The 24142-nt window shown below is 57.7% G+C and overlaps 11 protein-coding genes across 11 annotated transcripts; 5 read left to right on the plus strand and 6 right to left on the minus strand.

Moving 5' to 3' along the window:
- Window positions 1-249: 249 nt before the first annotated feature.
- PHSY_003513 (hypothetical protein) lies at window positions 250-5007 on the plus strand (the record flags this gene model as incomplete). The annotated part of the gene is made up of 1 exon (XM_012334132.1): window positions 250-5007. The coding sequence occupies one exon, from the start codon at window positions 250-252 to the stop codon at window positions 5005-5007; it is 4758 nt and encodes a 1585-aa protein (XP_012189522.1).
- A 521-nt stretch (window positions 5008-5528) lies between these two features.
- Window positions 5529-6299, minus strand: PHSY_003514 (40S ribosomal protein S26; the record flags this gene model as incomplete). The annotated part of the gene is made up of 1 exon (XM_012334133.1): window positions 5529-6299. One exon carries the CDS (start codon window positions 6297-6299, stop codon window positions 5529-5531), a length of 771 nt encoding a protein of 256 aa, XP_012189523.1.
- An 83-nt stretch (window positions 6300-6382) lies between these two features.
- PHSY_003515 (phosphatidate cytidylyltransferase) lies at window positions 6383-7478 on the minus strand (the record flags this gene model as incomplete). Its single annotated transcript, XM_012334134.1, has 2 exons — window positions 6383-6551; window positions 7438-7478. The coding sequence occupies 2 exons, from the start codon at window positions 7476-7478 to the stop codon at window positions 6383-6385; spliced, it is 210 nt and encodes a 69-aa protein (XP_012189524.1).
- A 299-nt stretch (window positions 7479-7777) lies between these two features.
- PHSY_003516 (hypothetical protein) lies at window positions 7778-13354 on the plus strand (the record flags this gene model as incomplete). Its single annotated transcript, XM_012334135.1, has 1 exon — window positions 7778-13354. The coding sequence occupies one exon, from the start codon at window positions 7778-7780 to the stop codon at window positions 13352-13354; it is 5577 nt and encodes a 1858-aa protein (XP_012189525.1).
- Window positions 13355-13387: 33 nt separating this feature from the next.
- PHSY_003517 (hypothetical protein) lies at window positions 13388-14105 on the minus strand (the record flags this gene model as incomplete). Its single annotated transcript, XM_012334136.1, has 2 exons — window positions 13388-13924; window positions 14004-14105. The coding sequence occupies 2 exons, from the start codon at window positions 14103-14105 to the stop codon at window positions 13388-13390; spliced, it is 639 nt and encodes a 212-aa protein (XP_012189526.1).
- Window positions 14106-14489: 384 nt separating this feature from the next.
- PHSY_003518 (hypothetical protein) lies at window positions 14490-15530 on the minus strand (the record flags this gene model as incomplete). The annotated part of the gene is made up of 1 exon (XM_012334137.1): window positions 14490-15530. The coding sequence occupies one exon, from the start codon at window positions 15528-15530 to the stop codon at window positions 14490-14492; it is 1041 nt and encodes a 346-aa protein (XP_012189527.1).
- A 339-nt stretch (window positions 15531-15869) lies between these two features.
- On the minus strand, window positions 15870-16400 carry PHSY_003519 (hypothetical protein; the record flags this gene model as incomplete). The annotated part of the gene is made up of 1 exon (XM_012334138.1): window positions 15870-16400. One exon carries the CDS (start codon window positions 16398-16400, stop codon window positions 15870-15872), a length of 531 nt encoding a protein of 176 aa, XP_012189528.1.
- Window positions 16401-18104: 1704 nt separating this feature from the next.
- PHSY_003520 (arginase) lies at window positions 18105-19073 on the plus strand (the record flags this gene model as incomplete). Its single annotated transcript, XM_012334139.1, has 1 exon — window positions 18105-19073. One exon carries the CDS (start codon window positions 18105-18107, stop codon window positions 19071-19073), a length of 969 nt encoding a protein of 322 aa, XP_012189529.1.
- Window positions 19074-19279: 206 nt separating this feature from the next.
- Window positions 19280-19618, plus strand: PHSY_003521 (hypothetical protein; the record flags this gene model as incomplete). The annotated part of the gene is made up of 1 exon (XM_012334140.1): window positions 19280-19618. The coding sequence occupies one exon, from the start codon at window positions 19280-19282 to the stop codon at window positions 19616-19618; it is 339 nt and encodes a 112-aa protein (XP_012189530.1).
- Window positions 19619-20200: 582 nt separating this feature from the next.
- On the plus strand, window positions 20201-22456 carry PHSY_003522 (hypothetical protein; the record flags this gene model as incomplete). Its single annotated transcript, XM_012334141.1, has 1 exon — window positions 20201-22456. The coding sequence occupies one exon, from the start codon at window positions 20201-20203 to the stop codon at window positions 22454-22456; it is 2256 nt and encodes a 751-aa protein (XP_012189531.1).
- Window positions 22457-22582: 126 nt separating this feature from the next.
- PHSY_003523 (hypothetical protein) lies at window positions 22583-24049 on the minus strand (the record flags this gene model as incomplete). Its single annotated transcript, XM_012334142.1, has 1 exon — window positions 22583-24049. One exon carries the CDS (start codon window positions 24047-24049, stop codon window positions 22583-22585), a length of 1467 nt encoding a protein of 488 aa, XP_012189532.1.
- Window positions 24050-24142: the final 93 nt, after the last annotated feature.

Consider the following 24142-nt stretch of genomic DNA (forward strand, 5'->3'; position numbering starts at 1 on the left):
TTGAGGCTTCGGTTGGGTCTGTGTTCGACAGCTGAGCTTCCATTAAGTTGAAGAACGAGGGTCGTGCGTTGCTCTCTGTCTTTCCATCTGCCTCGGTCTCGACCATAAGTATCAGCGTCACTGCCGTTGCAGTGAGTGTCCTGACCACAAACAGCTTCACGCTCCCCTAGTCACTTTCACACGATATTCACGGCAGGTTGCGACACCAGCGGAACTTGCGCTCGACCGACCTTGCACACTGCACACGTTATGGCGAGCGGATACCACCACCAAGAGCTCGCTCCAGCAGGATGCAGCCACGCCATCTTTGTCAACCTCAACTACCACAGTCCGGCACCCTCCACATCCCAGCAGACATATCAGCACCGAGGACGCCTTCAGACTCAACTCGTCACAACACGCGATGATCTGCTCACCATCTACGATGTCTACGAGCGCTCGCAAAGCCCCACTGCCGCTTCGTCCGCTCTCAGCATAGTCAATGGTAACGGCTTAGCATCGAGCTCGTCTGCTCCCTTGACTGCCTCGCACAGGCTCGTCGTCGTCCGCAAGCATGACCTCTTCGGTTCCGTCACAGGATTGCAACGTGTTCAGACCCTCGCCAGCGACAAGGACCGCCGCGACCGCTTGCTAGTCTCCTTCAAAGACGCCAAGCTCGCACTCTTGGAATGGAACGACATCACCGACGATCTCGAGACCGTCTCCATCCATACCTACGAACGTGCTCCACAGCTTCTCAATGGCACGCCGCATCTTTTCCAGCCTCTTCTCAGAGTCGATCCCTTGTCACGATGCGCCGCCTTGCTTCTTCCGCACGACTCACTCGCCATCCTTCCATTTTACCGCGACGAGGCCGATTTTGACTTTGATCTCGACGACGATCTCGGGATCGCCAAGGACGACGCAGCTGCCGTAGCTGCTGCTGCCGCCGCTGGTGATATGCAGAGTCTGCCGTACTCGCCGTCGTTCGTGCTCACCATGCGCGAAGTCGACCCAAAGATCCGCAACCTCAAGCACTTTTGCTTCCTCCCGGGTTTCCAGAAGCCCACTGTGGCGGTGCTCTTCTCGCACACCCCGACTTGGACCGGCATGTTGGCCGAGCGCAAGGACTCGTTTTCCGTCTATCTCTTCACCCTCGATCTATCCGCATCTCTCGACGGTACAACGTTGAGCTCCGCTGCCGATGCTTTCGACGACGGCACGATCCGATCTGCCCATCCCGTCGTCACCACCAGCTCGGCTCTGCCTCATGACTGCCTATACATGGTCCCGTGCCCGCAGACACTCGGAGGTGTCGTTGTGGTCTGCATGTCTTCCGTACTCCACGTGGACCAGAGCGGGAGGGTCGTGGTCACAGCCCTCAACCAGTGGTTCCAGGTCACTTCGGCGATCGAGCCCGAGTCTGTCCTCGAAGCCAGCGGCATTGCTGACCTGCAAGGCTCTCAGCTCGTATTCACTTCAGAGACACAGGGTGTCCTTACCCTGGTAGACGGTGACATGTACCGCTTCCGCTGTCAGATGGACGGGCGCAGCGTTGAAGGTTTCCGTCTCGAACGCATGCAAGAGTCATCTGTCGCTTCTCAGGAACTCACCGCAGCGACGGCTCCACCACCCTCCTGTCTCGCCGTCACGTTGCGCGCTGACAACTCGACGTTGAACGCACGCACGGATACTTCTGCTGGGCTTCTCTTCAATGCATCGATGGCAGGCGATTCAGCAATGTACAGTCTCATCCCCGTCAAGAAACCTCTAGCGAAGAACGGCACAGACGAGGCGGACGACGATCTGTTCAAAGCAGAAGCCGCACCCACTTCCAACAACCACATGGACCTCGACCTCGATGACGACCTGTACGGCACCTCGGACGCGGTCGGCAGCGCAGGCGCAAAGGCAAAGACCGCGGCCAAGGATCAGACTGTCATCGCTGTACGCAAGGTGGATGAGATCCGCTCGTACGGAGGTCTGCACAGCATCGCCCGACGCAAGCTCGCAGCTGATGAGCCGGGGTCTTCGAAACGCCATGGGTTGGTTGGAGCTTGCGGATCGGGGAATCAGGCGGGTCTCGTGTATCTGGATCCGAGGTTCGTGCCGGAGGCGCGCACAGAGCTTGTTCCGGCGACGATGTCGGACGAAGAGCAAGAGGATAACACGCCGGTGTTCTCCAAGGTGTTTGTCGTTGGTAGAGGGTCTGGTGGAGACGTACGTATGATCTCCTCGCGTGAGGAGGACAATTCGTCGATCGGCTTTTCGACTTCAGCGCAGGTTCGCAGCACAGACGCGACTCAGCATCGAGCATCGTGGACCGAGATCAAGCACTTTACGGATGGCACGACGATCTGTGCCGGCGCGCTCGCTGGAAGCGGCGTCGTGGCACGCGTGACCGCGACCAGTCTGCAGGTCTTGTCGCTGGACGCCTTCGACGTGCTGAACGAGACGGTGGTCATTGAGCCGGGTCAGGGCAGGATTCTCTACGCCAGTCTGGATGCGGAACAGTACGCGGTGGTGCACACGTCGGACGGTGCGACGCTGCTGTACGGATACGACGCTTCAGGGCGAAAGTTTGAATCGATCGATGTGTCGGGCGCTTTTGGTGGGTCTTCTACGATTCTCTCAGCGAACGTTTTCAGAGATGTGTACGGTCATTTGCAGCGTGCGCGTCGAACGAGCACGGACGGGGATGCGTCTGCGAAGGCTACACTAGAAGCTGCCGTTGCTGCACCACGCGCTATCACGACCTTGCCCGACGACGAAGAAGTCGATTATGGTGAGGACGACGACAACACACCACCCTCCACCCACGCCGCCAACAGCGACAGCAAGCACGCGAACGGGTCCACGATCGACTTGCCACCAGCGTATCTCTTCGCACTCGACTCCGAAGGAACGATACGCATCCACTCGCTGCCCGAGCTCGGACTCGTCTGGCAGAACTCCAGTCTGGCAGCACAACCGCAGCGGCTGCGGTACGAACAACGTGGGCACGCCGAGCTCGCACCGGAGCAGAAGGCGGTGCTGACCATGGCGGTGGCGCAGCACATCGGGGACATGCTCTGTGTGGTCTCGGTGACGGCGGATCATTTTGTGTCTGTTTGGAGGAGCAATCCGTGGGGGGCGGATGAAGAGGAGGGGTGCGGATTGACGTTGAACAAGGTGTTGGTCAAGGTGTTGGCTGCGCCGGGCGGAGGGAGGGTATTTGATGGAGGAGAGGAGGGTGCGAGTGGGTTTCGGTCCGGCGTTGTGCAGCTGGAACCGTTCACGATTCAGGCGAGGGGAGGGGATGTGATGGGGAGCAATGCGATCGCTGTGTTGGGTGGAGGTCGGGAGGTACCGGCGAGCGTATTGTGCTGGACGGAGAAGAGCGGTTTCCGACTGCTAGATTGGCCGGAGGGAGATCTTTCCTGTCTCTCCACCATCTCACACCACCCCGAGCAAGTGAACTCGAACGAAGCAGACTACGTCTACACCGATCGCCGCGGTCATCTCTACCTCGCACACCACCCGCGCAACCTCCACTCCTCAACTAGCTGGCCTTGCACCGTCGTCCGCACAGGTCGATCCTACACGCACGTCGTATCGCACTCTCCGACGTCGTCGATCATCGCCTCTTCCCTCTCACCGTGTCGCTTCGTGCTCTTCGACGAAGACGGCGAGCCGATTCCTGACGGTTCGCCTGCGACGGTTGGAGGGGATGTATCGTATCGCGGGTCGATCGAGTTGTTCATCGAAGGCGAGGTGGTGGATGGGTATGAGTTCGAGGCGAACGAGACGGTGAGTGCGTTGCGCAGCGTGATACTCGATTCGCCGAGCACGACCTCTGGACGCAAAGAGTTCATCGCGGTTGGAACGACCACGTTCCACGGGGAGGATCGAACGGCGAAAGGATCGGTGTACCTGTTCGAGGTGATCGAAGTCGTCGGTGGCGGGTGGAGGGTGAAGCTGGTGTGTAGGGACGATTCCAGGGCACCGGTGACGGCGATATCGAGTGTCAATGGGTATTTGATGTCGACGTGTGGACAAAAGCTCTTCGTTCGGGCGTTGGAGAAGGAAGAGTGGTTGATCAGTATAGCCTTTCTGGACTGTCCCTTCTACATCACCGATGTGAAGGTCGTCAAGAACCTGGTCATCCTCAGCGACGCTAAGCGAGGCTTAGGAGTGTGGGTGTTCCAGGAAGAGCCGTTCAAATTCATCGAGCTGGCTCGGGGAGAGGATGGATACGTCGGGTTGGGAGAGGTGTTGGTACGGGAGGAGAAGGTATCGTTCGTCGAGTTGAGCGGGAGCAAGCTCGGTGGAGGCGTAGAGATGGATGGAGGAGGAGGGGTGGTGAGGCTGTACGAGTATCAGCCGGAGAGCGCTGCGGGGGGGCAGAGGTTGGTGCTCAAGTGCGAGTATGCGACGACGGCAGAGGCTACGAGCTCGACGAGTCTAGCGGGTAGGTGGTTGTCGGATTCAGAGTTGCGAGGGAGGGAGACGTTGAGGAACAAGCTGTTGATGAGCAAGGCGAACGGTGCGGTGGAATCAATCGCCGCGGTGGACGACCAGGTAAGCAAGAGGTTGCACCTGTTGCAGGGTCAGTTGGCGAGGTCGGTGCTGCACGTCGCTGCGTTGAATCCGAGGAGCTTCAGAGCGGTCAGGAACGACAACGTAGCAAGGGCACTGGTCCGAGGTGTACTCGATGCAAGGTTGTTGGCCAAGTTCGAAGAGATGAGCCGACCGAAGATGGGGGAAGTAGTCAAGAGGTTGGTGGGTATGTGGGATGGACTGGACGACGTTTCGAAGAAGAACCGCGGGGATGGGAAGAAGCGCAAGGTGGAGGAGGTGGATGGTGACGACGAGAAACGAGAGGAAGAAGGAGGGAGTGGTGGACAGGATCGGGAGGAAGAGCAAGAGGAAGAGGAAGAAGAGGATCTTGGCAAGTTGGAGCGTCTTCGATTGCAGTCGGAGCAGAAGCGGGTGCAGTTGGTGTTGAAGGATCTGTCGAGGTTGAGGTTGGGCTTTGAACAGGTGTAGGCGAGTCCTGTGCAACAGTATGCAATCGAGACAATCCGTGCAAGGAACGCAGAGTGGAGTCCGGTCGTGTGTCTGAGTGGCGTAAGCGAAAGGCGTGCGTTCGTCTGTGTGTTGTGAGAGGGAGCTCGGAGGGATACATGGCACTAAGTGAGGGCTGTCATGTTCGCGTTGTCGACTCTGGTGACGCTGACGAACTGGTTGAGTGTCGCCGGCAGACTAGAGTTTCCCAGGGTCATTGCTGCATCACAGATCTTCTCGACAAAGTGCTGCTTCATGCTCTTCAAACTCAAATGTGAACTTCGTCAAGTGCACACACGACTCTCTAACATGGTAAAGGTTTGTTAGGAGAAAAAGAGATGGCATTTTTGGTGCGTGATGTGTGATGTGCGTCATCATCCTTCACCAACAAAGGAGAAGGACTTTTTGCGATGATGACGGGTGGAAATTTTGTGTCAGACGCACCTCATCGCTGAGATGGATCCTACGATGGGAAATGTACATGATGATGGTGAACGTGTCGTTTAAGCACGGCTGGCCTGGATCTGGGCGACGGCGGGGTTGATCTTCTTGCCGTCCTTGTTGAAACGAACACGGGGAGGGGGAAGACGGTTGCGACGGCCCTCGCGCGATCGGACACGGACAATGTGAGCGTGGATGGCGCACGAGACACAGTAGACCACCTTGATGTACAGCTTGGGGAGAGCGTACTCCTGGTAGACGGAAGCCTCGGACAAATCACGGATGGCAGCAGCCTCGACAATGTTGCGCACAGTGAATCGCTTGATGGCCTTGTCCTTGGGGACAGCGCGAGCGCAGTTGGAGCATCGCACAAAGGTGACGTGGCCTCGGCCGGACTTGTTGCGGCTGTGGGGTGGAGGGATGAAGAGAAGTGATTGCGTGTAAGCAGACATGCGCAAGAGAGAAGAGGTGGTTTGTGGGGGCGAATGTTGGAATGCATGACATCGTCGCAGCAACAGCACGATTCGGAGTCGAAAGCCTAAAGCCTGGAGCAGAGTAGAGCGGAAGAAGCCACAAGGATCAAGAGCCGAAGCCGTCGTGGAGTCGAAGGGTCTGGCGTGGAACAGTTGCTGCAGAGGTCGGTTGACGTTATACATGCAGAAATGTGGTCGATGGGACATGGGAGTCGACACGAATGCAGGAGCAGCGATGGGGAGCGCATTTCTGGAACCAAGCGAAGGGTTGACGTTGGGAAAGCTGGGGTCGAGGAGCACAGCAGATAGGAAGGTCTCGATGAGCAAGGCTGATGACGACACGAGTCGCCTCATCGACATCCCGTCTTGTCTATCTACCACACATCCCGCCCCGTAACACCCTTTCCGACTTCGCTTCGTAGACTTCAATCTAGCTAGCCTTGCTACAGTTTCGCACATGTGCTCTTACGTCGACTGTCGGTGGTGACAGTTGTCACTGAAGTGAGCACGGAGGTCTCGAGGACGAGCGTCATGGCAACGTCCGTTGCGTCGCTGGAGTCGTCTCGCTGGTGTTGCTGTAAGCGATTGTCGTCTGCGGATTCTTCCGACGTGCTTCGAAAATTATGATGGATCTCGCCAGTTTGTGAGAGGACGAGTGAGGCAGAAGGTGGTACGCAGCCCAATGTGCATTGTGGCATTGGCTTTCTATGACCGATGATGCTCTGGCTTTGACTCCGATACGTTGCGAGCTCTGCTTCTGCTGGTTTCTGGTGCTAGGCGATGGGCTTCGATGCGATGATGCAGGTGCTGTTGTCGTGCTTCGGTGGCATGCATTGCGGATGATGTCGAACAACTTACCCGCCGGATCTTCTCTTCTTAGTCATTTTGGATGGTCTTGATGGTGAGAAACAAGAAGGTGGTGATGAGCGCGCTTGCGTCTCTTGACACACACTGCACGCTCGCCGTCGCTGAGCTGTGCTGCGCTACACTGCGTTGACTGACTGACTGACTGGTTCACCGCCTTGGGCCCCCTCGACTGACTGTTCGCAAGCAACGCTCGGGCTTCTTGCTGCATCCAGGCACTGCCGTGTGCTGCCTCGATTGTTCCGCCGAGGTGGTGCATGCCTGCTCAGCGCGATGTGCCCGCGACGAAAGGTCGCAAGACGAAGCGTTTTTTCTTCGTCTCGGTCCAGCAAGCTCGGCCGGGGTGTATCTGTCATGTGACTTGTCATATCTAGGTGGGGCTCATAGCCTATGTAGGCGAAAGAGGTCTGACACTCGACGTTCGGCGAATTCGAGATTTCGCGAAATGAACAGTTTGCATCGATGTAACAATTATCTCGACTCGATTGCACGTGATGGACCCGCGACTTGAAAGTGACACTGTGCGCAGGGTCTCGCGTTGTGAATTTGAGCGCTGCTTGCTGCAGGTAAGTGACCGTGGAGAGAGACTGCCCAAGTGACGTTGTGTCGAGCTTTAATCAATCCAGCGTCGTACCGAATACGTCTTCTTGCTCTCCAACAGCCTTGCACCATCATCCTCCTCGTCGTCCCCGACACGTAGACACCGACACGCTTGCAACGCTCGCTACAAGCACGGACTGACCTGTATTGGATAGCTTGAAGCCACGAGCGACACTCTCCTCGACGCTCGCGTTGCATTCTCCACGCTCACCTTCCAGCCGCGTCGCCTTCATTTCACTTCATCTGCGCTTCCTCGTCACGCATAGAGAACAACACCTATCAACACCTGCACCGATACACAGTCTTACAATATGCTCTCTCCTTCAAGGAGACCACCATCAAGACGCAGCACCCTCTCGCGTTCATCGTCCACCATGAATGACGAAAACATGTCACCCTTTCTCCCTCAATCCGACATCTCCCTCTCTCTTCAGCCGAACGAGCCGCCATCTTCTCCCCTGGTCTCCAATAGCTTCCTCTACAACCTGCCAGATCCCACCTTGGGTATACCTACCACGTCAACCGCATCCGGCAGCCTCGACGTCCTCCCCAGCCCCTACAAGCGTTCGGCCATCGCCTCCCTCAACAAACCCCTCTCTCATGAGCAGGCTCAGCAGCTCCAGTCACTCCGTGCTGCTCAAGTCGTTCCTACATCAGCACTTTCGCTCAGTTCACGCAGCACAAGCCGTCTTCCAGCAAACCTCGATGCTCCCGGCGGTCTTCCTACTCCGCCGAGCTCGTCTGAGGCTTTGACCACCACACCGCGCGCCCCGAATCAGGCTCTCTCCGCCCTGCCACGCGAACCCGTTTCGCCATCTCCTTCTCGCACTCGTACCGCAGTCCTCTCTCCAGCTCGCGCTTCTCCGTCCAGGCCCTCTCGCTCAGCATCTACACCTCGCTCAGCCCTGCGAAGCTCCTCCTCCAGACGCACGCTGGGCGCCGACGGCGACTCGAACAGCGATGACGAAGATGGCAACTTTCTCAGATCTTCCGACGATCATACACCAAAGCGCATGCAACCTCTCCGGGAGCTCGACGAGGCTAGCGGTGAGGATCAAGACGATGACGACGAGGATGATGAAGAGGAGGACGAGATCAAACTCATCAGCTTCACTCGACGCGGTCCTGACGCTACTTTCCTCCGCGAGATCAAGGAGAATGGCTGGGACCAGCCCATGCCTCCTAGCCCCATCAAGTTCACCTACCTCGAGCCAGCCGCTCCTCGACCACCACGTCAGTCGTCGGTGGGCGCACGTGCGCGCTCCCAATCTCGATCAAAGACACCTCAGATCCGCGCTTCTCCCGCACCCAGTCACGCTTCCACGTCTAGAGCTTCACAGCCGTCCCGGTCCGTACGTGCTTCGTCGGTCGCCGCCACTGCTGCTGCTGACGACACCAACGATGCTTCCGACGAGTCCATCAAGAGCTCGGGCACAGCTCTTACCCACGCAAGCAGGGTGTCGCAAGCACGATCCATCAAGTCGTCAGCCAGCCGCAGATCCGCAAGGTCGTCCGTCGCCCCACCCGTGGTCGTTGCCGACCTGACACGCGACCATCCTTCGCTGCCCGATTCGCCTGGCGACGACCCTCTTTTGCTCGTTGGCCCCGACACCTACATCGTCTATCACGATCAGACACCGAGCGCCAAGAACAGATCGACGGCTCGCGCTTCCAAGGCTGCGACTGCACATGCGGATGCAAGTGTATCGACGTTGAGTCATTCTACTCCTCTGCCTGTCGCAGCTGATGCCGCAGGTAAAGCCGCGTCTGAACGCAGAGAAAGCAATGCATCTTTGTCTTCGTCAGCCAGCCGGAGCTCCCTGTACACGCGCATGTCTGGTCGACAGCCTGTCAACGCGGATGTTGGAGCACTCGACAACGAAGACGATCAGGACGACGAGGAGAGTCGACGCACCGAGAACGCCAACGCAACCCAGACGTGGGCCGACGGTATGGATGAAGCGGAGCAGCAGCACGGCCAAGACGGTGCAGTGTTCCTGCCCTTCGATGATGCGGGCTTTGCGTCCGACTCGGATCAAGATGAAGCCGATCCTCTCGAACCGCCCGCCTCTCCACCGGCGCAGGGTGCCGACCAAGATCTCGACGATATGGCATCTATGAGCGATGTTTCGCGAAGCTTTGCAGACGACTCGGCCGCCCATCACAGGTCCGAAATCACAGGTCCCGTCGATGTGTCGGCCGCCGACTCCTCCCTGGAGCAGGACGACAGTGCCATTGTCGACCAGAGTTTGCACGTCGGCTTCGTGGATCAGAGCATGGACGAAAGCGCCCAGGACGAAAGCCACGACTCGATCGCCGATGATTCGCGAGGAGGTGATCAGACCATGGACAAAAGTGCAGCAGAAACGAGCGCAGACATCAGCGAGAACGTCACCAATGATGCTGCTGAAGAGGGCGGTGAGGAGGATAGCCAAGATGCGAGTAGAGCCTTCGACACCAGCCAGCCATCGTTGACTGCCAGCGTCCGCGACGTTTCTGCTGATGTCGAAGCGGTAGAGGACAGCGCGGATATCAGCGCAGCTGTCGATCGTTCCGTCGATGTCAGCCTCGACGACCAGCCTACGGATGTTACGGCGGACGACTCTTCGGCCTCGCTCCGCAACGGGGGACAGAATATGGACGTCAGCGAATCGATCGAGGACGTGTCTATGGCCGTCTCTGATGCTGTTCAGGTGGACGAGACTCAGGATGACTCCGAGGTCGCGGACAATACCGACGATACCAACGAAGGTGGAGCTGGAGAGACCTCAGTCCTGGCTGATGCCACCGTAGACTCTGAAGCAGCTCAGTCGTCCGACCTGAGCTCGTTATCGAGCGCTCTCAGCGAGGGCAGGGAGCACGGGGACGAATCTCAAGCAGTCGATGCGGCAGATGATTCCCAAGGTGCTGGTCCTCTCGAGCACGACCTCACCAATGGAACCTCTGACCAAGACGAGAGCATGGTCGCTGATCCACAAGCAGCGGCTGACGACTCGATTGTCGACATCAGCCGGCTCGCAAACGATCAGGCTCCATCCACCGCAGCACCGCTCCTCGACGGATCGCTCCTGCCAAAGCCGATCGTCCTCCTCGACACTTTACCCGCAGACTCGAGCGCCATCATATCCTGGAAAGCGCATCAGCTCAAGACCAACTCCTCCACCTCTAACCACGATGTCTCCACCGCGTCCACGTTCGACATTGACATCTCGGTTCGGAATCCCGACTCTACAGCGGATGCGAGTGTATCGATGGTGGATCGAGAGGGAGAGATGCCGCGGTCGGAGTCGATGGCTTCGGTGGCTTCGGTGCTGTCCAGCGTGTCTTTGGTCGATGCGGTTGGGGATGAGGACGAAGAAGCGATCAGACGGAAATATCAGAGCAGTCGTGAGTCGGCGGCCGCACGCAGGATCACGCTGTCTCGCAGGCTCTCGCTGAGTACGGATTCGGAGCACGAGAGTGATGCCGAAGAGGAAGACGGGGAGGATTTGCAAGACGCAGAGCAAAGCTCTCTTCAGGGCATAACTGCAATGCGTAGTCGCGTGGACAGTCAGGCTGGGCAGGACGAAGAGGATGATGTGGAAGAAGACGATGACGAGGAGGAGGAGGAGGAGGAGGATCTGGATGATGCAGAGTCTGCGATCAGCGATGAGGCTGCTTCGAGCGAAGAGGAGCAGGACAGCGAAGAGGCTTCGGAAGAGGAATCGGACGACCTCAGCTCAGGCGAAGAAGACGATGTCGACGAAGATGCAAGTTCGCAACTGGACCAACACGAGCACAGCGCATCCCTCTTAGATCCTGTCGTCATCATCTCTTCCTCCGCCTCTCCCTCCGCTGCCTCCACCGCTTCCCTCCCTTCCAACGATGACGCAGAAGCGGACGAGTCGTACGTCATCTCGGTCGTGCGAGATCCCCGCGATCGATCCATCAACCTTAGCGAGCACAGCGTCCTCCCCGACTCCCCGCACATCCACACCCTGCACCTCCGACAACCTGGCCTCGACGACACCCGACCCACCAGCACCACCCTCGGCGGTGACACCTCTCACTCCCGCAGCCGAGTGCTCAAGCTCACCCAAGCGACCTCCACACCCATCGTCGAGATCTCCTCGCTCGACCCGCGAGCAGCCGCTAGGGCGACGGCCATCCTCAAGCTGTTCCACAAGTACGTTGACGAAGGGTGGATTTCCGGTGGGCTGGAGATGGGTGAAACTACGCGGGGTAGGTTGGGACGGGTGGTGGAGGCGATTGAACGAGCTGATTTGGAAGGAGAAGAGGATCTGACGCGGTTGTTGATGGATGCAGAGTTGGAGCTGGCCAGGCCTGCGGAGGAGGAGGAGAGTTTTCTGGGTTCGAGAGCGACCAGCGTCGTGGGGGGCGAGCCGAGCACGCCGTTCTTACCAGGGGGTTTTAGAGCTACACCCGCCGCGAAGGGTGGTAAGCGGACGAGCTTCGGGTTTCCTGGTCTGGCGACTCCAGATGGAAGCAATAGATCGGTGGCGAGACAGGCGAGGCTGTCGGCTGCACTCGCACCTCCCTCCGCCTCGGCGTTCGACCCGCGCGTCTGGGATACCCAGGACTGGGTGCGTCTCGACAAGTACTTCACGCTGGGTGTTAGGAAGATCTCCAGCTCGCTCATCGCCTCCCACCCCTCGAGCGGCGACTCACGAGCCGCGAAAGCGAGGTGCTACGTCGAAGCCTTACAGGGATTAGACGTCGTCGAGGTCTCCAACATGTTTTTCACCGAGATGGGGGTAGCCGAGGGGGCAAGGGTGGATGAATGGGCGGTGGAGAAGGTAGAGTGCAGGGTGGGGGTGTTGCAGAGAAAGTATCTGAGAAAGGTCGAGAGTAAGTACGCGGGGGTTGTTGGGGAAAGACTCGGGGAGGAAGGGGAGGAGAGCTTGCCCACAGGAGATCTGGACTGGTCCTTAACAGCGGCGGATAGCACCACCACTGTTGCTGCCGGGGAGAGGAGGGGTCGGGTTTCGTTCGGTACGCCGTACCGTATGGGTGCGCACAGCACTCCCGCTGTAGGCTTGCTCAGAAAAGCCACGGCGACAGCTGCGGAGAAGCAGGGCAGGTTGTACCCCACCCTACCGACGTCGACTTTGACAGACACTACGGCGGAGACAGAGGCAGAGGGTGTGATGGGTAGAGCCTCGAAACTCATCTCTCGGATCAGCGGGAGTTTCGGTGGACTGCTGGCTAGTCCGCGCGTTTCGGAGGGGAAGAGGAAGGCGAGCGAGGCGCAGTTGGATGCGTCTTCCGCGTGCGAGACGAGAAGGAGAAGGGTGGATGACAGTGAGGAGGAGGAGGAGGAGAGTTCAGAGACGCATTCTGCGCTGTTCGCATCGGGACGAGGTGCAAGCACGATCAACGCATCCATGTTCACCGAAGCCACGTCTGTCGCGGACACCTCCCACCGACCTACCAGCAAGTCTAGCGCGGTTCGACCAACACCCATCCATCCACGATCTCAACCCTCCTCCTCCTCCTCCTCCTCCACTTTGACTCGACCGCTTCCCAGCACCAACACCAGCAGCACTACACGTCCGATGGCATCCGCACCGCCCAGCAGAAGCCACACCTTCACCTCGTCGCGACAATTAGCCGGAGGATCCTCCGGAGTGTCGCACACGCCGCTGTCTCTGCTCTCGCCGGCGACGCATCGGGTAGCTGCGCGCAAGGTGGACGAGTTGCGGCAGAGCAGGGCACAACGAAACTGGACTAGTCCCCGTCGACAGCTGACCATGGCCCGAACACGCAACACAGTGGGAGGAGTGCGAGATACGAGGGAGGTGAGACATCCAAGAGGCGGCGATAGCAGTGGTGGGGATGGGAGTGGAGCGTCATCGTCGTCGTTGTCGTCGGATGGGAGTTTGTCGTTGGCAGAGATTGTGATGTCGAGTGCTGCGAGGGATGCTGTGAGGGGGAACAGAAGACGGGGGTGAAGAAGCTGTGAGTGCGAGAAGGTTTTGCGCGATTCACTTTGTCTTGGTGACAATATACACAAAGTAATGAAACATATCACCCAACGTCCTCGTTTCCACTTCCCAACCATCGACCTCTTCCAACCACTTTTGTCGAAAATGTGGCTGTCCGAACGTGATATAGATCAACTTCGCACCCTTCTTCAACACCTTATCCACACCCTGGAGCATATCGCGTACATCCTTTACCACCTTCTCGCTAGGGTTCCAGACGGAACTTCCCTTTCCTTCCGCCATGAGAGCGTCCATGGTTCCTTTGTCTATCGCAACGTCGAACGAAGCTTCACCGTCGAGAGTGAGTAGGTTGGAGGGGGTAGTGAGTTGGGTTATGTCCATTTCGAGGTAGGTTTGATCGGGATAGCGGGTGGAGAGACGGGTGATGAGGGTGAGGGAGTAGTCGATGTTGACGATGTTGGTGTAGCCAGCGGTATGCATGGAGGGGGAGAGGGTGGAGTTGCCGCAGCCGAGCATGAGGATCCGTGCGGTGCGCGAGGGTATCAGCTCATCAAACAGCGCTTTAAGATCATCATACTGTATCAATATCAGACACAGAAGAGTATTAGAAACGGATAGAGAGAAGAAGAGGAGGAGTGGAAGATGGGGGGCTTACACTTTTGAACCAGTCGAAATCTTGCTCGCTCTCATCCGCATATCGTTGCTCCCAGTACTCTTTCTCGGAGAATTGCTCGTTGCGTTCCGCTGATAATGACATTGATCCCCACTACAACGTCGTGTGAAAAAGGTCAGGGTTGAAAGTGGTTGAGGTAAAGGACAGATGCGGCTGGTCGAAACGATGGATTGGGAAGGATGAGAAGGATCACCGCTGCTCAGACAAGAAAGCAAAACCCCAAAAATCCACTTCAGGGTCCACACCTCCAACAACGCTTCTCCCGACTTCCGCCACGTGCCAAACGCCTCAAACAGCTCTCCCTTTCCCACCAGCCTCTGCAGCCACCAAACCCACACACGCAAATCACACACAACACGGCACACCTATCAGATAGCAAACATACACACCTCCTTTCGAGATGCCAACACCTGTTTTTTATATCATTCACTACTCGCAGCGCATCAAATCTTCGAAAAAGCGCGCCCATCAAGCGTTCATGTACGAACTGGCCTCGATGGTCTCTGGCAACTCGGGCACAGCCACCTCGAATCGGCTCTGGATCTGCTTCAACACCTCGGCGTCCTCGTCGCTCGAAACGAACATGATCGCCAAACCCTTGGTACCGAACCTACCGGCCCTACCCACCCTGTGCAGGTAGCTGTCGGCATCCGTCGGCGTGTCGTAGCTGATCGAGACGTTGACGCGCTCCACGTCGATACCACGGCCAAAGATGTCGGTGGCGACGAGGATGCGCTTCTCAAAGTTCTTGAACTGCTGGTAGCGCTTGATCCTCTCCTCCTGCGCCAGTCCGCCGTGGATGCAGATCGAGGGGAAGTTGCACTCGCGCAGCAGCTTGTCCAGCTCGTTGGCGCGCGAGATGGATTTGACAAAGATGATCACCTGGTTGAACTCGAGCGAGTCGAGCAGATCGTTGAGCTTGCGGTTCTTGGTCGCTTCCTCCAGACGCACGTAGTGCTGCTGCAGACCGTGCAGGGTCAGCTTGGTCTCGTCGTCGACGTAGATCTCGAGCGGGTTCTGCATGAACTTCTTGCATGTCGGTCGAACCTCCTTGGCGAGCGTGGCCGAGAACATCATCACCTGCTTGTGGTGAGGCGTGGCGCGGAAGATGTCCTGCACGTCCCTGCGCATGTCGACCTGCTCGAGGATCTTGTCGCACTCGTCAATCACAAAGTGCTTGACACCCGACACCTTGAGGCTCTTGTCGCGCACCAGCGCGTTCATGCGACCGGGCGTGCCGACGAGGATGTGAGGGCACTTGGCCTTGTCCTTGAGCATCGCCTGGTTCTCGGCGACAGGCGTACCGCCGTAGATGACACCGGTTCGCACGTCGGGCATGTACTTGGTGAAACGAGCGTACTCGTTGCGGATCTGGTAGGCCAGCTCTCGCGTGTGGCAGAGAACGAGCACCGACACTTCGCCGTCGACGGGCTCAATCTGCTGCAGCGTAGCCAGCACGAACACGGCGGTCTTGCCCATACCAGACTTGGCTTGGCAGACGACGTCCATGCCAAGGATCGACTGTGGGATACATTCTTGCTGGACTGTAGCGTCGGCAAGCAATATGCATGATGAAACAGCGAAAAGAATAGTCAGCGGATGCGGTTCCTCGGGCGCAGTGGAAAGGTCTGATAATGGCAACTTTTACTCACCCTCGGAAGGGTGTTCGAAACCGAGATCGGAAATGGCTCGGAGGAGCTCGGGCTTGAGAAGGAAATCACGGAAACCTGTAGAGTGGATGCCGACGTACGAGCCCTGTTGATGTGTAAAGGATGGTCGTGTGAGGTCGAAGAGTGTATCGAAAGACAGTCCAGGATGTCGGCGTGGATTGGAAAAGGTCGTAAAAGGTTAGAAGGGCAGGGACGGGAGTGTTGAATACGGGAGGGAGGGGTTGAGAGGGACCGATGTATTGTGGTCGAGCCGTTGGAAGATTGCGAGGTTGACCGATGAGGTGCGGGAGACGATAGGATGAGATGACAGGTCGAGGTGGAATGGTTGGGCAAGATAGAGAAAAGGAGTGAAGAAGATAATGTTTAGAAAGGTCTTGTTCGAGGTACGTGAGGCTGCGGAATGCAAGATGCGGTAAGACGATGCCGATGGATCCTCGTTTGGCCATGTTGAGTCAATGCAGGGCAGCGATGCGGCGGTCGTTTCCAATGGCGGCCGTCGGGGCCGAGTGGCTCTTGCAGCCGGCACCGGTGGTTGCTGATTGACAGCAGCCTGGGACGTTGACAGGCGGGCCTGCGCGTCCGAACTGGACGACGTTTGTGACGCTATGCACTCGTCAGACGAGCGTTCTCCAAGAGTGCGACGACCGAGCGGCTTGTTCGCCCAAGTCTGTCTGCCTCTCGCTGCGAGTCGAGTCGAGCGGAGCGACATGGCCACCTCCTCGACGTGGCAGCGCGGTGCTAATGCACCTCGTTGTCGGGCAACGACTGCGCATATCGTGGGTATTGCGCCTACGATGCAGCTGCGATTGGTATACTTTTAAAAAGGCCGGATCTGGGAATCGCTTTCATCGGATGGGAGGCGTGAAGATGATGCTTGCCTTTTTGTCTTTTTCGTCGGCGGTGGCGGCGCCGTTACCGGTAGCAGCGGCGCCGTTGGTGGTAGAGGTGGGGGCGACGGCGACCTCCTCCTCGTAGTCGATAAGACTGTGGTGCATGAGGTATCATTGCGAATGTCAGTGGTCGGTTCGAGTGCGAGCTGCGTTTGCGGATTTGCTGAAAAGGCGGAGTGAGGAACAGAAGAAGACTCACTCTTCGTTGTCGATGGCGGACATGTTTGTTGGTGGTGGTGTGTATGGAGCTATGAACGAGACTGTGGCGGATGGAAAGCAAATTGTGACACGACTGGTGATGGCGAGAAGGAGAGGCGGATCGCGACGACGGCAACACTAGAAGAAACGATTGCGGATGGATCCAACACCCAATTCCACATTATTGCAGCTCAGCAGTCTAAGCCTCTTCAGCCAAAGTGCCTCCCAGACAGAGCGACTGTGCGCACTTGATGCATTTGGATTTTGGGCACCTGGACAGAGGAAATGCGCACAAGTGATCGCGTCCGTCTTGCGCTCGTGGCAGTTGAGCGCGTTCGAGGCAGGGCCGACTTCTAAAGTGCTGGCTGTAGGTGGAAAGGCACTTCTCGTGCGAGAGAGGTCCATCAACTGCCTTCCCTGTCGCTTTCTATCGCAGGAGCAGGACTCTTCGACCAGGCTATAGCGAGTTCAATCGGTATCTTCAGCCTCGGTCGGAGCACACAGATGATTCGGGGTCCTCTCAAGGCAGTATTGTCGTGTGCTCACAATTCAATTTCCAGAGGGAAAGAAGTTGGCAGATCTACAACAGACCATGACTGTGAGGAAGCTAATACAATAATGGCAGCCAAAAAAAGAGGTCGCTTTATTGCAGATCGCCCGATTCTGACTCGCCTATCGACCGATTACTGGTGATCTCAGCGTCAACGAAACACGACCTCTTGAGCGGTACACCCTAGCGAAGTGCCGAAAGGCCGACCGGGTCGAGATAAGGCAGATACACGGCAAATACAACGAGCCGATGGGACGGCAAAGAGCGTCTTCCAGCCTTGTTGCCGGTCTGATAGGCAGTCGACGCCTCACTTGACACGATACTCAGGATGGAGCGGCACGGGCGATTGACGTCGCTCCGACACGGTGGACTCAGGGTTCGGCGCGAAAGGGCGTCGATGTGCCAAGCTGGTCAAAAGTGGAGCGAAGCGAGCAAGGGTCGAGCAAGCCGAACCAAGATCGACGGAGAATTTTGGCATCTCGAAAAAAAAGCAAGGCAGCACAGCTAGTCTCTAGCCATTGCCGGACTGATTGCCGGGCAGCAGCCACGTCGAAATCTGCCACAGACTCACTCATTCTGCCGGATCGACACAGAGTCGAGCGCTGTTCATGCCTCCCTGGGCTTGAGAATGATGCTCCGCTGAGGATTCGAGTCTGGATTCGTATAAGAGACGGCACCCGTCCTGCTCCGGATTCGTGAGTGAATCCCGCCTTCGATCGAACCACCACACCCTGCCGCTATCGACCAAGATATCGTCTTTCACTCCGTCCAAAAGATGACCAAGACTCTCCACGAACGATTCCTCCAAGAAAAGACGGTCGCCGTCGTCGGCTGCCCCTTCTCGGGGGGTCAGAGGCGCAAGGGTGTCGACACGGGCCCCGTCTCGCTGGTCCAGGCGGGCATCTGCGAGCAGCTCGAGTCGCTCGGCTGGAAGGTCGACTTTACCGGACACCACTCGTTCGACCACATCAACGAGGGCATCGCCAATGACACCGACATTGGCATGATGAAGCTGCCGCGTACGGTCTCGGCGGTGACCAAGCAGGTGGCCGAGGTGGTCGAGTCGCACGCCAAGCAGGGCAAGCTGCCGCTCACGCTGGGTGGTGATCACAGCTTGGCGCTCGGCACCGTCTCTGGGTCGCTGCGAGCACACCCGGATGCCGCGCTCATCTGGATCGACGCGCACGCCGACATCAACACTCCAGACACGACCGAGTCTGGCAACCTGCACGGCTGCCCTGTCTCGTTCTTGCTCGGGCTGCAAGGCACCGACGTCGAGCCGTTCAACTCGTGGGTGCCCAGCAAGCCACTGCTGCGTCCCGACAGTCTGGTGTACATTGGTCTGCGCGACATTGACGCGGGCGAGCGCAAGATCCTCAAGGAGAACAACATCAAGGCGTACAGCATGCACCACGTCGACAAGTTTGGCATCGGCAGGGTGGTCGAGATGGCGCTCGACCACGTCAACGGCGCACCAGGCAAGCGCGATCGTCCCATCCACCTCTCCTTTGACGTCGACGCGCTTGACCCCAGCGTAGCTCCTAGCACAGGTACACCGGTGCGAGGCGGTCTCACCTTCCGCGAGGGCCACTACATCTGCGAGGCGCTCTACGAGACCGGCTGCTTGGTGGCGCTCGACTTGATGGAGGTCAACCCGTCGTTGCTTGAGGACCGCGAGGCGCAGCAGACCATCGCCGTGGGTTGCTCGCTCATCCGCTCCGCCATGGGTGAGACTCTGCTGTGAGCATCCACGCACGAATCGGTCACGCTCCCACATACTTCCGTAGCACAGCTGCTGCCACTGCATCTCTTTCACCATGTCCATCTGTAATCTATTCATCGCCAACATCCTTTTGGCTCTGCTTCCGACGTTGTGTCTTTCCTTGGCTCGAGCAGGTTGAGCAGCTTTGCGAGCAGTGTCGTGGACCACGCAAAGTGACAGAAAAGCCGATGTGGTGCTCAGAAGGCTCAAAGCGCAACAGCCGGTTGCAATCGCTCGTCTTTGTTCAAAGGGTCCAGGAAGGCAGGCAACCAGCGCATGTCGCAATAGCAACGGCAACGGTAGCAGAGCAGCCAGCGCGCGTGTCCTTCCTGCTCTTTCCTCCACCTGTCTTTGCGTCTGGTGTGTGTGCCGTGCTGGACAAAAAAAAAGTGTTGCTCTTTCTCGTGCAGCATTTCACCATTTTCTTCCCGATTGGATTCTTCAGAGTGACGCGGCAGCACACGGCTCTCACGCGTGACATCCGACGACTCAGCCGCAACGACCAGACGCAGCCAGACAGGGTCTAAGCTTTTTGGGCACACAGGGAACGGCAAAGTGCATGCATTGCGATTTCATCCATGGCTTAGCCGTCAGTCACCTTGTTTGTTCTCATTTACCTCTCCCACACTCTCTTCCGACAGGCTTTGCGGGACGGTGCGTTTCGACAACTCAGGCGACGGACGGTCCGACAGGAGAAGAGCGAGACGAATGTCGCCAGCCTTCAGTGATTAGACTTCTGACACGCTGTCTCTTTGTCCACCGTCGCTTCACCACAAAAGCTTTGGCTTCAATTCTTCTGCAAACCCGCATCTGCTCGTCTTCGCTCGACTGACTCAGCCCCACCACGCCGCTCTCGGCCATCCTTCCGACCGCACCACCACCAGTACACTGTAGCACTGTCAAGCCGAGCGCAACAAATCAGCCCCACGCATTATCTGCGCTTCATCGCGTCATAAACGACAGCCACCTCACCGCCACTCGTCTCGGCATCACCACCACCTTCCTTCCCTCCCTCCCTTGGCGTTTGCGCATACAGCACCATCAAATCCTACCATCACCGCTTGCCCATCGTCATCACCTGGTCCGACGATATCGGCTGCTGAGCCAACATGGCAGACGCTGCACCCGGCACACGCAGTCGTCGACGCCGCACTTCCTCGTCCGACGACACTGACGTCCAAGTCATCATTCCCGTCTCGCCTTCCGCTCCCGCTGCTGGCCACAGGGCAGCAGCCAGGGGCAAGAGGGATCGCAAAGCGAGCGCAAGCCGAGATACCACAACACCACCGCCTCACGAAGACGAGCCCTCCCGAAAGGTTCGATTTCGTCGAAGCCCCGGCAAAGAATCGAACGCCGCTTCTAAAGACGACGGTAACAAGAGCCATGAAGCAATAGCAAAGACCGTAGCAGATGGTGATAAGACTCTCGGAGCAGCAGCAGCATCCTCCTCCTCCTCTTCGGGCGCCGATGCGCAAGGAGAAGAAGGCTCAAATTCGCTCGTCGATGGCGGCACGGCGCCTACGGCTGGCAGCTCCACGCATAGCTCGTCTTCGACACGGAAAGCATCACCAGCCTCTGCAAAGAGGACGACGAGGGATCTAGCAAGCGAGCTTTTTGACGACGATGACGACGGCGACGATGCAGGAAAGCCAGAGCAAAAGGGGATCAGAGAAGCTGCGACGAGCGACGCGGACGATGCAGCAGCCAACGGAAAGAGAGCGAGCACCGATCCGCAGGAATGCCTTCTGGAGGTGGTCATTCCTCGTCGCAAGCGTCGACGCGCTAGCTCAGATTCATCCCAAGCGGAATCGCAACCGAGCTCGTCGTCCTTCACAACCGCCGTCGAAGTCGAGCCGGCCCGCAACAATGCCACCGACACCGCTTCGCTCCAGCTTCGTATCCGGCAACTGGAGATGCAGCTGGCCGAATCCAAGAGACATGCGGAGCAGAGCGCCACCGTCGTTTCTGCGCAGAACACCATCTTCCAGGAGATTCATGGACTGTGCGTCTGTCATATCTGCCTCGAGCCTTCCTTCCGCCCTTGCGTCCTGGCACCCTGTGGTCACGTCTTTTGCATCCATTGTCTACGATCGTGGTTCACCAGACGCGCCGACGGCGAGGCCACGCCTCCCGAGAGCTGGTCGCGCGAGGAGGCGGAGCGATACGAACGCTCGCGCACGCTCAAGCGCAAAAAGCTTTGCCCTTCCTGCCGCACCGAGCTTGCCTGTCCACCAGTCGAGGTCTACCTGATCAAGGACATGTTAGAGAAGGTGGACCATGGACTTGAGCTCAGCAAAGACGCCAACGTTGACGAGCAAGTCGCAGAGTCGAGCACCGCCATCCTTTCGGTGGACGACAAGGCGCGGCTCAAGGGCGAAGACCTGCCCAAGGGTGCCAAGCTGTGGGAAGGCATCTTTGACCAGGATGGACCGCGTCGTATCATCTTTGACGAGGTGGATGGTGTCCCTCGCTGCGGTAGCTGTGCATCCGAGATATTCGACGGCGCCTGCAGCAACCCGTCGTGTGGGATCGAGTACGACTCTCATTCGGACTACGAGGGCTTGCATCGAGCTGGCTGGGATCAAATGGACGGATTCGATTCAGATCAGGATAGCGATGAAGAGGACCGACCGCGACCACGACGCAATGGCGTGCTTGCCGAGCGACTGGCCGAATTCGAAGCACGTCACGGTCGATCGGAGGGACTGCATCATCGCGGAGGAAATCGACTCGAGCTGCCGGACGATTTCACGGGCATCACGTACATTGATTCGTCGGACAACGAGCACTTGGTGGACGAGAGGACAGGTAGGATATTGCGACCCAACGGTCTGCGAACGGGTCCACGTGGGCGCGGCTCGGACGATGATGAAGACGACGAGGAGATGGACGACTTTATCGTTGGCGACGACGAGGACCTTGATGGCTTTGCTGACTCGGCGTCGCCGCACATTGCGCCTTGGCACCGCTACGACGGCCATGACTTCGATATGAATAGCGACTCGGAGGAGGAGGATGAGGAAGGGGAGGAGGATGACTTCTTGCCTGGTCCGAGGCGGTACAGGGGTGGATCGGCCATCGAAATTTCAGACGAGGAAGGGAGCGAGGGGGGACGCGAATCGAGTGTCGAGTATAGGGGCAGGCGAGGTGGTAGAAGAGTGACGGATGACGACAGTGTGGAGGAAGAGGAGGAGGAGGACGACTTGAACAGCGATAGCGAGGGGTCGGATGTGCCGAGCGTACAGAGCGTAAGTGACGGGGAGGAGGAAAGCCGGCACGCAGGGATGGGCAGCAGCACTGACAGCAGCGTGAGGCGTCGACGGGCTCGGATTGTGGACGACGAGGATGAGGACGAGGATGAGTAGTTGCGGCACGTGGCAGATCCGATTTGCAAACACACACAGGGTGGTCCTCAAAGCAATCATAGCAATCAAGGGGTTTCAACACGCACGTCGCAGAATCATGCATCCTCAGAATCGGCATTTTGACATTCAAACTACATCGGCAGTGCGGAAGGAACCAGTACTGAAAGAGTCACCGCCGAAGCCTCTTCTACCCGCTCTCTTTGAAGTTGGAGAGACGAGTGGAGATGCGTGCTCGTCGTGAGGGGTTGTGAAGTAGCTATCGTCTTGCCTGGTATAGCGATATCCATGGTTGGGATGAGTTGCACTAAATTCCTGCTGGAACATCGACCTTTGCTTGCCCCTTCCCTTTTCGCTACTGGGCTGGTCGACCCGATCAACAAACACATAGGCGGTCAAATACAGCACTCCTGCAGCCATCACCCCCATGGTAATCCCAAACACGCTCGCAGCTCCCAAAAAGATGTACACCGGATACAGCTCTTTCACCACAGCAGAGATGAGTGAGAAGGGTATCTGGACAAACAGGAAGAATAGTCCGAGGAAGAGGTACGTTAGCGGTGCTAGGATGTGTTGTATAGGAAGGAGAATCGAGGTTAGGGAAAGGTGAGTGTAGTGGTAAGACGTGGTGAGGAGGTGGGAGAGGAGATGGAAGAGGTGAATGAATGGGATGGATGCAAAGCGGAAGATGAAGGTGGTGGTGGTGGAGAGGAGGGTGAAGATGGATGTGATGGTGGATACGATGGTGGTTGAGGAGGAGGAGTGATCGTCATCGTAGTCGTCGTGGTCGTCATCATCGTCGTCATTACGGGGGAGCGACTTTCGTTGAGTTCGAGATCGTGTAGTTCGAGCGGTTTGCTTTCGTTTCTGCTGCTGCTGTCTAGCTGACGGTTTAGCGACGACGGCAGCAGAAGCCTTACTGGCAGCGTTCTTGAGCTTGTGTTTCATGTCCGATCGTGCAGCGGAAAGGTAGTCCTCGTGCTTGAAACTGAACACGTCCGGCTCTTGATCCTCGTCCTGCTCCTGTGTCGGATACGCCGTTTCGGTCAACCCCAACCCTCCCGTCACATTCTTCTCCACCAGCGCTTTGCTCCCACCCCCACCCCACAAATACGTCTTGACATACGGCACCACTAACGCCAGAATCAGCGCCAATACGGCCAACCGCACCAACTTGCCCACCGAACCTGCCAGCGTCGGTTCACCATCTCGCGGCGGTGGATGGGAGCGTGTCCGCGAAGAACGCCTCTTCTGTTGCTGTTCGAAGAACGCTCGTTGACGCGTGGTGGGGGAGGTGGAGGATGAGGAGGAGTAGCCATCGGCGGAAGAAATACTTCGCCTCATCGTGTGTGGTTCGATGTTGATGATGGTCGCGCGTGATGGACGAGAGAGCGTGTGAAAGAGCAAGTGCGTCACAGGTTGGACCCTGCGTCGAGAAGTCAAGGTGCTCGGAATTCGGAGTCCCTCACGCACGTTCAAGATTTTAGGTTGGAAGAAGGATCGGAGCATCCGCCAAAATTTGCTTTTCTTCGATGAAGCAATACTTACATACACTGTACTGCCGCCCGTTACTTCCCTATCACTACTCGCTTTCATCTCCGAATGCCACTCTTGCCAGAGTTGGCTGCTCGGAACATATTCAATACGCTCCGGAGGGAATTGCGGTCGAGCCGAAAACACGCTGCCAAC

Source organism: Pseudozyma hubeiensis (assembly GCF_000403515.1).
Source record: "Pseudozyma hubeiensis SY62 DNA, scaffold: PHS36, whole genome shotgun sequence".
Lineage (NCBI taxonomy): Eukaryota > Fungi > Basidiomycota > Ustilaginomycetes > Ustilaginales > Ustilaginaceae > Pseudozyma > Pseudozyma hubeiensis.